At 44.8% G+C, this 14,158-nt stretch overlaps 1 protein-coding gene across 8 annotated transcripts in view; it reads left to right on the forward strand.

Annotated features, from left to right (window-relative positions):
- Positions 1-14,158, forward strand: part of FRMD4B (FERM domain containing 4B) — a 148,528-nt gene that overhangs the window by 73,583 nt on the left and 60,787 nt on the right. For all 8 annotated transcript variants that reach the window (XM_068907526.1, XM_068907520.1, XM_068907522.1 and 5 more), the window contains 3 exons: positions 6,906-6,971; positions 8,046-8,140; positions 10,343-10,435. Coding sequence is in view for 7 of the 8 variants with exons in the window: in XM_068907520.1 (XP_068763621.1) it covers positions 6,906-6,971; positions 8,046-8,140; positions 10,343-10,435 (254 nt within the window). In the remaining variant the exon portion in view is untranslated. The remainder of the gene's footprint in view (positions 1-6,905; positions 6,972-8,045; positions 8,141-10,342; positions 10,436-14,158) is intronic.

Raw genomic sequence — 14,158 nt, forward strand, 5'->3', positions numbered from 1 at the left:
CAGCTCCATATTGCATTACATGGTTGAAAAAAAAAAAAAAAAAACTATTCCAAATGCTGATGAAAATCTGAGGTCAGTTTACAGGCTTCAATAGTAAGCTTTGAAATCTTTTACAGCCTTATGAGTTACAGAAGAGAGGTTCGGAAAAATCCCCTTGCAGGAAATGACTGATGTAGGTTTATAGTTAGTCTGCTGCAGCTCAGGTAGGGATTCTGAGATGAAATTCTCATTTAAGGACAACGCTGATTCTTCCCTGGGCTCGTATGCCTGTAGGACAGTAATGAGTATGTTTGAATCACTAGTCCAAAAATCAAGAGACTGGGATTTCTGCCCCTTTCCCCCCAGTCCCCCCATGCTACAGACTTTCCTTGTGGAAGTTGGAACTGTGACAAAGGGATAACGTTTCCTGACAGACCTTTTCCATCATGTGAGCAAGCGGGAACATCGCTGCTCTTTGCTTTTCGTTAGCCTTCAGATTTATTTCAGTTCTCTACTTCAGCCACCATAGAATATGTGCCTCTTTCAGGAGTAAATGATCCCGTTTTTACAGTCGTGCCGTAATGATGCACCACAGTCTACCTTCTCTCCGCTACAACTGCATGTTTAAGGATGTGCGTGCGTGCTAGCTGTTTGCTTAATGAAAATGGGTCCCCTTCATCGCTCATCAGCCTATGCGTCTGTGCGGTTTTTCTGTGTGTAAAATATCTTCTGGACCTTATTCACCTGGGCAGTGAAGTTTAACTTCATGTGGTTACCCTGAGGCTCCGGAGCTTATGGAAATAACACATACAGTTCTGTGCAGCTGGGACCAAATCCCCTATGTCACACTCAGGTATTTTCCTGGAAGCCCCCCTGAGGGCCCTTAGTTATAATTGTGCCTGAGCAAAAGGATTTCTCTTGAGCGGAAGGGAAGAGGAGGAGGTGGGGGAAGAGGTCTGCTATTTCAAGGAGATTTCTCAGTATATGAATTTCAGCCTCAATCTTGAAAATATTTATTGTATGCGAGTATTTTGACTCACAAGAAAAGCCTCCTTGATGTCAGCCGCTGGAGCTGGCGGGGACCCTATGGATCTCTCTTTACAGACAGGCTGCGTGCGTGCGTCCAGCCGCCCCATCCATAAGGCTCTGCAGGATCTGGCATGAGAGGGACGGTGGTGTCTGAGAGGTTGAAGATGCGGTGCCGTGCTGAACTGGTGGTTCTTCAAGCTTAGGGCAAGCTGTAGTGGCCTGGGTGCAGACCCTTTGGGTCATGTGCTGTCCCTCTGCAAGTCGCGCTTGCCCATCAGAGCAGCACATCTGTGTCTGTGTAGGAAGCTGAAGCTCTGAATCGTGCCACATCCCAAATGAGAGCAGCTGGGACGTGTGCAGCCTGAGCATTTTGATGGTAGAAGTAGTTACCAATTTTGTCTTGAAATTATATGAAGCTTATTTAAAACCCTCTCTTTGGCCATGGGGTTGTTCGAGGTTGTTTTTGGTTTTGTTTGTTTTTTCCCCCTGGCTTTCCCTAGCAGAGAAGACTCCAGACCATTTTAAAACAAAAAAGCCATAAAAATAAGAGTCAGTGACAGCTATGGGTAGCTTGGCCGTGGGATGTCTCTCTGTAATTTGCCCAGTTCTGGGAGAGAGGACATCTGGTCTGGAGGGAGTGCAGCACACTTGGTTTTGCTTCTGACCTGAACCCTTCATAATTTCCCATTCCTAAGCCACGCTTCAAGAGACATGTTATTCTGTCAGCCTTTTTTCTTTTTTTTTCTTTTTGGCTCAGGTTTTTTTGGAGATTTCCTGTTTACACACTGTCTAATTACTTTTTTTTTTCTTATTTTTTCCTAAGTTGATGACACACGTGGATGTCTAAAAATATTGTGTGTAACAACTGGCTTCAGATAGGGAGGATGTTACTGCTGAAGAGAAATAGCATAAATATCCTGTAGGTTTTTTTCCCAAATAAACATTCAGGCTCAAGATATCACAGGGAATTGGTTTATGTAGCCAAGAGGTAGGCTTTTTCTCTCTGCCTTATTTTTTTTTCCCCCTTTTAAAGGACTGCCGTTTTGGAAAATCTGCTACTGTAACTTTATGTGAAACCTGTCTGAATATTTTAACGTGCTTTAAGAATTACAAACTCACCCTGTGCTTTAATTTTCACACACTCGATTTCTGCAGGAATTTTCTTTGTCGTTCTTTTTTCTTCATCGTTACGTTCCTTTTCTATTGGCAATCTGACTAAATCACTTTCCGGCTGAAAGCTCACTGTCATTACCTGCCTATAAGTTAGGAGGCCTGCAGAACTGCAGTAATATCGTAACATTGCATTGGACAGTGTTTTCCTCTCCTTTTCGTTCCTCTCCATTTTTTTAGTTGCATGAACCTGGTTTACGCTGGTTACTTGTGCCCAGAGCATACAGATGACTTGGAAACCATAAGAACGCAACCTCCCTGTACGTCAGTAAGGCTTTGCCAAAAGATGAGGCTCTGCATTATGTTGCTCCACCAATTTCCTATGGGGAATGAGAGGAGATACAGGAGTATTTAATGAATTTTATGCTGCTGCTTTAGCTAAATGTTAACAGCCTTTTAAAAATAACTGTTAACAAAGACTTAACATGGGGGCACATTGCAAAAATATAACAAAATTGTTCATTTGCACAGACAATGCAAAATCAATGAGAATAAGCTGAAAACATAGATGTGATTATATATATATATGTATATCTCTCAAGACTGCTCATATTGCTTCTTAACTGAGCCAGACAGCTGTGCTCATCTTATGATTGATTGTTCGAACTAAATAGAAAATCAATTATATTGTTCAGAATAGCGAGCCATACTGAATTAAAGATGAAGATCTATCTGCAAGGGGCTTCCAAAGCGTAGGGCTTTGACAAGAAGCCCAGCGCTTTTAGGGCTGGGGAGCCAAATTCTGGTTCCTTCACAGAGCTGAAGGAAATGGGAAGAGCAAGTGGATGTGCAGCTAATAAATAAATCGTGCTGGTGTTACTGAGGGAGTTAAAGCTAGACCTTTGGAGCTTCAGCACCAAGAGCTCGGGGTCTCCAGTTGCTGAGCTGGAGGCACTCTTTCATGGCCCGCAGGCTTGATATTTCTGGTAATACGTTGCCGTTGCAGTCTTGTCTTTCTTTATGATGCTCCCTTGCTTTTCTTCAGGCCCAGGAGAGGACCACATCTTTGATCCCTGTGCCTGTGGTGTGCAGCGTGTGGTATTATGGCAATGCAGAGTAATGCCATGCCTCTGCAACGCTGTTGCATTGGGACAGTGTAGGGCTAATGAAAGGAGACTGGGTCTGCAGAGCTTGCGAGCCTGCCATACAGCTCACTGAAGCTTTCCATTCAGACCCCGTGTGAATGAGACTTGGCCAAAGCTAAGTGCCCTCTTGTATTTATCAGGTGTATCTGCCCTGGCGCGCAGCTCCATGTGAGGAGCCTCCTGGAGATGACCTCCCCGATGGGTGAGGTTCCACCCATAGGGATGGGCTCGTGTTGCTCTTCTGCAATAGCAGCTGCAATGATTTGCTTCTGATTTCATTTGTAAGGAAGGAGAAAGCCGGGAGAAGTGCCCTCCCCCAGTGGGAAGGAGGTGGGGATATTTAGGGTGAGCTCCTGCCTGTCTGCAGAAAGAAGGGTGCTGTGACTGGATGCTGAAGCCTTGCAGCTGCAAGAAGAGCCTGAAGGCAGGAGTTTGGATTGTGCCAGTTGACACCGTTTTGGTTAGAGCCCGAAACCTGCCAGGGCAAAGCTGGTGGTTCCCCAGGCGGCTCTGGGTTGCTCACCTGGGCTGGCGGGCGACACAGCGAGCGCCTGCGGCACGTTGCCAGGAGCTCTGTTCTGCACTCCTGGGCAAGACGGCGTCTTAGCAGGGACGTTCCTGTCCAGTGAGCAGGTTCTGCCGCAACGTTTGCACGCAGGGGCTGGAGGGGTCAGGTAAAGGAGATAGATAGGCGGCGCGTGCAGCACACAGGAAGGGCTCCAGGCTCCCACCTCATTCCCTGAACCAGAGGCAGCACCGGGCGTTTAATGGGCATCGATGCCCTGTCCCACCACGCACAGACCGCTCCCGCGATGGCGAGGTCCCACCATCACAGGCAGCTCTGTCTCCTGGAAGGAGGCAAGGAGACAAATTGGGTGACAGAGATGTCACTCCCAGCCAGACCTTGCTGCCCCAACGGAGCTAACAGATTTGCCAGACTAACAACGTTTTGCTGTGCTTTGTTGCCAAACGCCCTGGCGCGTTCTGTAACTTCTTTGATTTAACTTCCCAGTAGTCTGGGAAGCAGCGTTGTGATTTCTTTTCAGCTGGAGTCTCAGGTATTAAATATTACCTATAGCAAGATAGTGATGCGGGGGTTAATTTCAGGAGCTGGGTTAATATAAGGGGTTTTTTAATTGGCTGCTGGAAGAACGTTAGAGCTGTTTTTTGGTGTGCAGGCGATTGCAATGACTTCAAGAAATGTAGGTTTTGTTTTGTTTTAAAACCCATAGCGAGCGTGTGATTTTGCCAAAACTGCGCCTTGGGACAGGACTACGCGGGGCTGACCCGCTGCCCGCCTGTGACGCAGGGTATGTCACCGAGGGCCGGCGTTTGCTCCGAGGTGCTGAGCCTCCGCGACTTCTCGTGACTTCGAGCAGAGTTGTGAGCACTCAGCAGTTCTGAAAATTATAAGCTCGGTCCTTAAATTTTCTCATCAATAAAATCCAAGATAATTGTATCTTGCCTGTCTTCGGGGGAGGTATGAGGTTTAATTACTTTACTTTTGAAGTGCTTTGAGATTACCTTGGATCGCTCGATAGAAGCACAAATTATGGTTGGTGTTTCTTTTATGTTTTAGTCTTCCCGGCAACCTTTCTTTCTCCTTAGCAAAATGCTTTGTGTATCTGCTTTTTTTAATAGAAATCTTTTTTACTTAACCGTAGACAACTGAGGCAATTAAAACAGTCAGAAGTGATTAATGTGATTCCACTAGGTGAAAGCTAAAGCAGCTAGCAATTAAATAATGGCAACCCTTGTGCTATCTCAGAGCAACAGATGGAGCATGATTTAAAAACACTATTGGATCCGACACTTCGCAACAGGGGCAGCTTGGTAACAGTATGTCAGAGCCAGAAATATGCACCGCCTTGAAGGGTACGTTGATGAAATGATTAATTGATGGTAACGTGTGACTTCTGAACGCATGGTGGTAGCCCTTCAGTGCTACGTAACCAATGGGCCTGGGATCACATCTACTAATAGAAACTCACGTTCACAACGGTGCAAGAAGCGAGAAGAAAGGAGGTATTTCTTTCCTTGGGACTTGCTCTGCCAACGATCCTTTTACCAGTATTGCTGTTTTGATTTTGATGTATATTTAGTAATGACGTAATTTGCTAGTCTTGGTGCCCCAGGTAGTATATCTCCTTCTTCCCCTTAAAAAAAAAAAAAAAAAAATGGGGGGGGGGAGCAGGAGAGAGAGGGGCACTTGCAGACACTCACCTCTCTCATCTGTTAGCAGAGCTGCTCTGGAGGGGGCACCCTAACAGATTTTAGTCAAAATGAGCTCAATTAGCTTAAACAATAAACCTTTGTTAATTTGGCTGCCTGTGGCTGAAGTAGGCTAACTGGTTACAGAAGAGACTGTGTCTCCGCAGCCCTTGCTGCGTGAACAGCAGTGCTGAGTGCCGGGGCGATGCTCAGGGCCGCGAGGGAGGTGCTAGAACCGGTTGGGGGGATTAGGGGCTAGATCCTCCACTGGTGCTGATGGCCGTAGCTCTATCGGTGGCAGCAGAGCTGTGCCCTGTCCTCGTTACTCTCGCCCAGAAGTCAGCCCGAGTGCGAAACCAGAAACTGCTGTGTGCTTGTTGTTGTGCAACTCCTTTGGGAGCCCGTATCTAAGCAAGCCACCTTCGGCCTCTGTTTAGAGCTCAAAATTTATGGTCTGTGAGATGCGTGTGCTGTCAGGAAAATGAGTTACTCTGAGGCTGTGAGAATAAATATGAAAGCCAGGTTTCCTTTAGCAGATCTGGCCTTCGCAGAGTTGCGAAGCCAGTCCTCTGCCTAAGACAGCGAGAGGCCCAGAATTAGACCAGATTTTAAATAATGTAAAAGCTTTCATGGAAATGTATTATGTTTCAAAGGATAGCTATTAAAAGGACGTAATGTGAAGCTATTTCTGAGTTGTCCTGCTCTTGAAGAGGGAAAGACAAATTGCTTGCAGTAGATGAACGTGGCATGAAACGGGAACCAAGGCAGTGCAGGTGCATCAGAAGTTGCAAATCTCATCCTCTTCTTAGTCATTCAATTCAAGCATCTGTCTTGGTATGTGCAGACACATATATAAAAAGCCTATGGAGGCAGTGACTTCTAACACTTGTGAGAAGTTATCCAAGTGAGAACGTTTAATGCACCAGTAGAGACTCGATCTAGAACAGAGACCACAATCTGTCAACAGACCAAATTTAGGCTGACTCATCTACAGGAACAGTCAGGTAGATGGAGATTTCTTAGGTCCCCCTCCTTGTCTAGGCGCAACATTAGAGCAAGCTTCTGCTTACGGCTAATAGCACTAGCCAGACTGGTTTTCCTCAAATTACAATCTAACTCAAAACTGCAGCTCTGTGATAGCATTGATGTCTCTTTTATCTGATTTGGAGAGCTGTTTAATTACACTTTGAAGTTGATGGGAGTTGAGCACACTGAAGTAGCTCCCCAGAGCAAGTCCTTGGAGAAGGACACTTAGCTCTTGTGCAGAGTCAATTCAGTTATCAGCACAGATTAAACACTTGCTGCAGCGTTGTCCTTGTCACTGAGCCACCCGTGGTCCTGTGCAAACAAGCACTTGTTAAAGCTTTAAAGCAACAACCCCAAAGGCAGATCTTCTTCCCCGTCTTCACCATGCTGTCGCTCTCTTTTCAGATGACCGAAGGCAGGCACTGCCAGGTTCAGCTCCTCGATGACAGAAAGTTGGAACTGCTGGTTCAGGTAAAGACCTCTCTTTTGGGTACCAGGAGTGTGACTTTGTCCAGAGCTAACTGATTTTCAATCTATTCTAGCAATGCTCCACATAACTGTATCACTTTTAGGGACCTGGACGAGCTATTAGAGCTTAGACCATAGGTGAATTCTTAAGCAGTGTGCGAGTCCCATTTACGAAGGAAGAAGTGTTTGGACTCCAGAGTCCCATGGATTTCTACGTGCTTATGTCACTTCTCCCGTGGAGATTTAAGCTTCTAAATCACACAGATGTCCGTAAATACTTTGTCTACTACCTCTGTGTGCTGCTAATTACTCCTTTGGTTACTAAAAAGAATGAGTTTTTGCAGTTGTGGCCAGATTCCCTTGCTCGTGTTCCTGTTAGCAGTGCTATTACTGTGTAAAGCTGTAAGGGATGTTTGAAGAAAGAAGTTGTATTATTAGAGGTGCACGCAAGCCCTTGAATTAACAGTAGTATTTCACTTGGCCATTGGTACAAAAGCAGCAAAATGTGTAATTAGTTTTACATTGTTTCCCATTTTGGGTTTGGAGGAGTTTAAATGGCTTTTGGGGGGAAAAAAAAAAAAAAAAACCTACTCTCTCCAAGTTTTGTAACATGTATCAAATGCCCCACTCCAGTGGTGGTATTTTTTGTAATTTGGAAGGGAAGAGAAGTCTATGTTCTGGGCTGTGTCTTACTCCTGTAACAGAGCCTAACGTGCTAATTTGTCTAAGACACAGTACCCTCTCAGCTGAGAAATCCCTCTTATTGTAAGTTCAGGAAAGCCTGAATTCAGGCCCTTCTCCCATAGTAAGGGGAAAGAGGTAATTAGTCTATTCATTTCGACTTCATGGAGTGGGTTAACGGCGTAATTGCCTCTCCGTGCTCTGAAGTCCGGTGCGGCTCCTTTGAGACGCGGTATCCGGCTGCCCAGAGACTTGTGCGACCACCTGAGTATTGCACAGCAAGGCTTTTGCTGCTTGACCGTATTCACTTTTATATCGATATTTTCAGAGAGAACTTTTATTATAAATAAAAAGACCACACTGAAATGATTTAAATGATTTTGATTCTTTCCATAGCCCAAACTTTTGTCTCGGGAGTTACTGGATCTGGTGGCCTCACATTTTAACCTGAAAGAAAAGGAGTATTTTGGGATAACGTTTATAGATGACACGTAAGTACGTTAATTGATTTTTAAATAGCTGTAAGATTACCGCAGTGTGAAACCTATCCCAGCCACTATGGCAGCTCAGCATAATGGAAAGATGACTTCTTTTAAAGACAAAAGATTTTTGTTTGGCTGAGGAAAGGCAAAGACACAAACCGCTAGAAAATATTTCTAGTATATCTTCCCAACGCTTTTACTTTTCATCTTTGTCTCACAAGGTGAAAAACTTAATTCAATAGTCATTATTTCCCATGCAAATGCCCCCCAGCTTTCCTACTCTGTGCTTTTAATAACAACAAAAAGAGGATTTGCATATATTTTTGAAATGAATCACTTCTATCGCTTTGCACATCAGTCTTAAATCCATTATTGATGAGTCTTTTAAACGCTAACTTCCTTAGCAGCAGCAAAGCGTGAAGTTAGACAACCCCTTACACAACGTTCCTCTAGCTTCTCTATTACTTTTAGAGGTCTAAGCTATTTTGCAGACTATCCAAAAGAGCAGTAAAAGCAGCAACCAATTTTTAAATGCACAATCTTCCCTTTCTGATAATTGCACGGTCGCAACCACGTTATGGTACTGGGTGCAGCCCAGCGTCGATGCTGATGCAAGTGGAACAGCTGAGGAAGCTGCTGCCCGTTTAATTACACCCTTAGCTGCCCGTTCCTGCCGAGATCAGTACAGTGCTCCAACCATCGTCGGGGCACCGCAGAAAATCTCCTTTCGCTGTGTTAGCCCAGAGTCAGCCAGGTTAATTGAAATCTCGGTCATTGTTTAGACTGTTGTGGTTGGCATTGCGCTGAAATGTTTAACCAGCCTGGTACCTCCCCCGCGGGAGGTGTTACTCTGCAGCTCCCCCAGCCAGCAGGAGCAGGACCCCTTAGGATTGGGGCGGGGGGTGGAATTGAGTTGTTCGCTAGTCCAAACCCTAGATATACCTTTTTGTGTCTAATGAGAATATTAGTCCGTGTTGTACTCTACAAATTTGCCACGTTAGCCTATCTTTGGATGGAAGCCTTTACCTACAAGTCCCATCAGAGCTGTGGTTCGGGTCGCCCTGTACCAGCAGTCCGCACCTGCAGGTGCGGTATTGCCTGCTGGGGAAGAGCGCCGGGGCAAATGCCCCTTGCTGGTTTTTACTGTTGTGTTAGGAGCCGCTTGCCTCTGGAGCCCTTACTGGAATAGCATGTTATTTTTAAGTTATTCTCATCTTGGGCTCTCTGTAGTATATTTTTGCCATATTCTTGTCCTTTCCACTGTTAGAAAATACTTTCTTCCAGTTTTTCTTCTATAAATACCTTGAGGATGCTGTTTACGCTTGGCTTTTTTTTCCCCAGAAGAACTGCCATGAAATTCTTTTGGTTTTTTTTTTTGGTTGCTGGCACTCCCTCTGGCTGAGCTTCCTTAGAGTGCTGCCAAGGCCATCAGCCTCCCAAAATCGCAGGGGGACTCCAGAGGCACCCTAGGGTGCTCGGGCCGGGGATGGCCCTGCCGCAGGCCTGGGTGCCTGGTGAGAGCGTGTCGCCTCTGGAGGGCACCCATGCTCTGTGGGCTGGCAGTCCCAGGGCAGCATCTCACAGCGGCAGCAGCCACCCGTGCTCCCCCCTCCGCCCCAGGATCCTGAAGGACACTATTGGGATTTGAGAGATTTGTCTTTTCTTTCTGACTTGTTTAAATCCAGGCAACCACTGCAAAGGGAACTGTGTTTTATATACCTGCCTGATTGAATTAGTTTGCCTGCATTAAAGCCCTCTGCTCTGAAAATGGTATCTTGCTTTAAGCTGGACCTGGTAGTTATTAAGAGCATGAGTAGGTATGCAGACTTACTTTCAGCCTTTGCTACAGGTCAGATCCTTAGCTGGTATGAGCTGGAGTAGCTGCTCTGAAGTCAATGGAAGTCCCCCCATTTATGACAAAGGAAAGCTTTCAATACTACTAATTTTTTCTGGGTGCCATCCTGTAACTTTTGTGCTGCAGCTGAAGATACAACTGTAAAGCCTGTTCTCTAACATCCAGGAGTGAATTATGTCAAAACATGGAAGTTAGGGCAAGAGGAAACATTTGATCAAAAGTTTGCCTGCCTCACTCAGAGCTGAGATTTGCACTTTTTAAAGTAGCACTGGAGTAAAACACAAGCACCAAAAAAAAAAAAGTTTCTGTGTTTCCCCTTCCCAGTTTTTAATAGACTCCCCAATTTGTTCTTGCAGAGGTCAGAGTGTCTGGCTGCAGTTAGATCACAGAGTCCTGGATCATGACTTGCCCAAGAAACCAGGTCCGGCTACTTTGTTCTTTGCAGTTAGGTGAGTAATTGTTTCCATAAAGAAAACATTACCGGTTTGGTTTGTTTATCGCCACAGCTTTTTGTTTAAAAAAACCTGATTACTGATTTGATAAAGGAAATAGAAGTCAAAGCAATATATTATTTTTAGGAAGAGATTAAATCCCAGATAAGTGCCACTCTCTTTTGTATTTAGCTATGAAATAAGGTAGTTTTGAAGTTGTTACTTTTTAAAACGTTATTTGGGCGTTGTTGCTATGATTTTTTGTTTTGTTTAAAACCTCATACTTTAGATATCTTCTTTGCCTGACTTGTCGTTAATAGTGTTAAATTTTATTACAGTTTGTTTAAACAATTATACTTACTTTTTCTTGTTCCTGTGCTTGCTTAAGGTTTGCCCATACTTGAAAGGGATCGCTGATGGATTCTGTGCTCACGTAGCTTAAACCATCTCCCAGGAGAGAATAAACTCCCTGGCAAAGTGATGATTTTGGCCAATGTAATTGCATTACTTTAGGGCTTTTGCTGGCAAAGCTCTGCTGGTTAGGATATTTTTTGCAAGCCCTTAACTGGCAGAGCTGTGCTGGCAAAAAAGACCAAGTGTGGTATTCTTATTACTGTTGGAGTTTTTGTTTTCTTTACAGTCTATCAGGAAAATGAGAGCAAACTGACCTCATTTACTTCTCATAGCTTGATAAATTTATGCCTTGTGGTTTAATCATTCAAAGCACTTCCAAAGCAGAGCCTCTCATGTAGTTTGCTAGGTTGGCACCGCCACCCTGCCACGTCCTCTGCACCCTAGTCACGGAGAGAATGGTTCCAACAAGCAGCACTCTGCTTTTGCTGAGTGCATGTTTGTTTGTGATGGAGTTCGTAGCTTCTCTTCTTTCTCCCTTCTGTCCTTAATGTAAGGACAAAAACTCTACTAAAAAAAAAAAATGCAGTTTTCAGTGTGCTTAACCAGAGGTTAAGCCTACAACTGGACATAGGCCTTTCTGTGTGCTCTGCCCACCAGTTGCTGCCATGCCTTCGCTGTGAGATTGTCACCTCCTTACACGCGATGGTAAAAAGTGGGAAGGTTAAAGGACTCTGGTCATTGTGAGGATCTTCTCAGCAGATGAGTCACTGCAGTCAAGACCAGTGCTATGCCAGGGGTTCAACTGTTGCCGTGACCTTCTCAAGAGTGAAGACCCCAAGAAAGCTGTAAAGGCAGCCATATTACTTGAACAGCTGTTTGGCTGGGGCCGGTGATGTTGGGTCATGATTTTGGCTTTCACCTCTCTTGAATGCAAGATGGTCCTTTACAAGACAGGACATGCAGAGAGCAGGGCAAGAATTAATGCCTAAAGAGTGGACTTGGAAAAATCAGCTTTGAGAAGTTGATTTTAAGCCTGACTACTCTGGGGTCATGAGATCCTAAACAAGCAATTGGGAGCCAAGGAAGCGGGCAGTGAGTGAGAAGCCTGTGCAGAGCAGAAGTGGGAGGATACAGAAATAATTAGCAAAGAAAAGCTATCTGATCCATAGAAAATGGATGTTCCTGCAGAAATGCCCCTTCAAGATCTGCAGCTCTTTTTTGTCACAACCTCTTGGATAAGTGACTCCGAGGCTTTGCTCCGTGGCATGTGCATTGGGTGGTTAGTTCGCAGACACTTACACTTATCTCTTGTGAACACATTTGCCCTATCATAGTCTGTTTTTTTAGTTAAACTCTCGTGTGAGCAGCCAAAATGCACTGAGCAGCATTTTGCATCTGCAGCTCAGATGGAAAAGCACAGATGGGATGGAGGGGCGCCACTTCCTCAGCGGCTTCACATGCTGGCCACAGCCACTGCCTGTGTGGCCACCAGGCAGTGGGGAGAAGATAGGCAGGAAGCAGCTTTAGTTCCCCTGGGCTGGACTGTCGCCAGCCGTGTGGCTGAAGTGACAGCGATAGATGCTGCTGCAGGGTAGCCCTTCCACTGTCCTGTGAGCGGTGGTGGTCTTCGGCTACAGGAAGGCTCGCAGTAGCTTTTCTGAGCCACAATTTGCCTTGCTAGCGCTTAATGTGCTCTTGCATTTAATGGCTCGTGGAAGGCCCTTGCCCTTGAATATAGGTATAGTCATTCGTGTTCATTTTTTCTCTAGTAAAGGTCTGATTTAGCAGTTCTACTGTGTGTTGATTCCTCCAGTCTTGACTTGACCTGGGTAGGTATGTGAAATAAGGTCATGGAAGGGGGTGGAATATCCCAAGAGGGAAAAGGAATCTAGTATCAGATTTTGAGCTTAATATCCCTCTGGGTGGGAGCTGCAGGTTAAAATGAACTTTTGGCAAGCAGATGTTAACTTGGGACCAGTCTAGCTCTTTGGTTAGGTCTCTTGTGGCGACCGTCAACATTACCTAACTCCTGTTATGTACAGAATGCTTAGCACCTTTCTGGAGCAAGAGCATTGCTGTTTGCACAGCGTTTTGAAGATGAAAAGTGCCAATTTAACGCCATGTATTGATCTCATTTATAAAAACATCTTCAACTATATTTTTTCTGCAACAACATTTCAAGGAAAAGTGATGCTTCAAAGAAACCTAAACTGTTTGGTGTCACTGAAATTACTCTTTCTTAAATTTAAAAAAAAAATGCACAGTTTTGGTTATTTCTGTACAGAAAATGACTTCCCTTTGCTTCTTTTCACTCCAGGGGAGTTGGAGCTTGAAGTTTAGAGAAAAAGTTACTTGTGCTATAGCTTGGTTGCTTGAAGTCAAGTGACTCTTGTTGGGAAAACAGAAAATTTATGCATAAGGTTTATACGTCAAGTTTTTTTGCTTCGTTAATGTGTTATTTGAAAAATTCAACCATGTTGAGGGTAAATACTGTTCCACGGTCATTTTCATTTGAGATGCAAGTATAGGAATATGGAGTGGCAAGCAACCATTCTCATAAGAAGTGGCAAATGTGCAACAGCCTCAGCTCTCTGTGTTTTTTCCATACTGCAATGGCCAGTTTCTATCGGTAGCACTGGAAGTACGGGGACATCCCCGGCTCCCTGCCTGTGACCCTCCTATGGTTCACAACTGCTTTTGCAGTTCAGTAGTGAAACGCATGATGAATCCTTTCTGGCTTTAATTGGTTTTCTTCAGTTGGCGTAAAATTAGTTCAATCACGTAAGTTTTCATATGGTACGTGCAGCTGGTGAAGGGCTGTGTAATGTTGGTTTAGGACTTATAAAAGCATCGTTCCAGTTTAAGATGATGACAGCACTAGAAGTAAAAACAGAACATGTGCTTTATTGTGTTGCTGAACATGCCTGTCATCCCTTGAACATCCTTATCTCTGTGGTCCGGTGTTGCCTGTCTGTACCATGGTGATAAAACCATGCGGTTTGTACCACAGAAGAAATAAAACACATCAACCTGGGTTGAGGAAGCAGGAGCGTTGCGTCCCCAGACATCCTCTCCCTAAATCATTAGAGGCGTTGCTACTCTGTAGGAGACAGCAAGGGCTGGTATTTGTCAGAAATAACACAATCCCTCTCTGTTCAGTGTTGTGCCCACCCCCCCCTTTTTTTTTTCTCTCTAGTTACTTGGATTAGCATATTTTGGGCAGGGGGCGGGGAGCTGAGTGCTATATTTGTTCATGCAGTGGCCCTTCTACCTAGTGGCTGCACTGAGTCATTTCAACAGCTTATGGTAATTTAGATTAAAGTAGAGAAAATAGTGCCATAGTGCCTTTGCCACTCCTGCATCTGTGAAACTATCCTCTTACTCAAA

This window comes from Struthio camelus, chromosome 14, assembly GCF_040807025.1.
Source record: "Struthio camelus isolate bStrCam1 chromosome 14, bStrCam1.hap1, whole genome shotgun sequence".
Classification (NCBI taxonomy): domain Eukaryota; kingdom Metazoa; phylum Chordata; class Aves; order Struthioniformes; family Struthionidae; genus Struthio; species Struthio camelus.